Raw genomic sequence first — 690 nt, 5'->3', positions numbered from 1 at the left:
GGGGGCCCCCGGGGGGCCCCCAAAGGGACTCGTCTGTGAAGTCGTCAACGTAGGTCTGCACTCTGCAGTGTACAGACACCGTGGGCGGGATCCCCACGCCCGCGGGAGACAGCTCTTCTGCTGCTGCTGCTGCTGCTGCTGCAGGAGGAGCAGCAAGGTCTGCTGCAGTGGGCTCGTAAGGAGACACTTCGTGCTGCACTTCGAGCGCAACTGGGGACTGTCCCTCAGCAACAGCTGCAGCAGCGGCTGCTGCTGCTGCCATGGTGAACTCCAGCTCCACTGCCACGCGCTGCTGCCAGTCTTCCGGCCTGAAAACCACCAGTTCCTCCAGCTGCTGCTGCTGCTGCTGCTGCTGCTGCTGCTGTCCCCTGACGCGCAGCAGTAGCTGGGACCCCAGTATCTTCTCGGGGGGCCCCCCTGTCCCCTTTTGGCGGCGGGGCCTCACAGCTACAGCCAGGGGGCCCCCGGGATGTTTGGAGAGACCCAAGAAGTACCCAAAAGTGGGTCTTTCCAGGGTCACTTCAGCAGCAAAAGGGGTAAACACGAGGCAGGGGGGCCCCCCGGGGCCCCCCTCGCAGTCTGGGGGGCCCCCCTGTACCCTGTCTCCTGTCTCCTTTTCAGCCACGGACCCTCCCAAAAGATTCACTTCTGCTATCACTAACTTGGGGCCCATTAACGCGGCGGAGGCCC

General features: G+C 64.3%; 1 protein-coding gene across 1 annotated transcript in view; it reads right to left on the bottom strand.

The window, feature by feature from the left end:
• The window catches only part of ETH_00038715 (uncharacterized protein), a gene marked incomplete at both ends in the record, with an annotated part of 1,050 nt that overhangs the window by 137 nt on the left and 223 nt on the right, over nt 1–690 (bottom strand). Inside the window, one exon of the mRNA XM_013373933.1 lies at nt 3–690. Coding sequence (XP_013229387.1) covers nt 3–690 — 688 coding nt within the window. The remainder of the gene's footprint in view (nt 1–2) is intronic.

Source organism: Eimeria tenella, genomic scaffold (assembly GCF_000499545.2).
Source record: "Eimeria tenella Houghton genomic scaffold, Eth_scaff1820, whole genome shotgun sequence".
In the NCBI taxonomy this organism is placed as follows: domain Eukaryota; phylum Apicomplexa; class Conoidasida; order Eucoccidiorida; family Eimeriidae; genus Eimeria; species Eimeria tenella.
The sequence above is the reverse complement of the archived record's forward strand: the minus strand, read 5'-3'. Positions and strand labels throughout refer to the sequence as shown.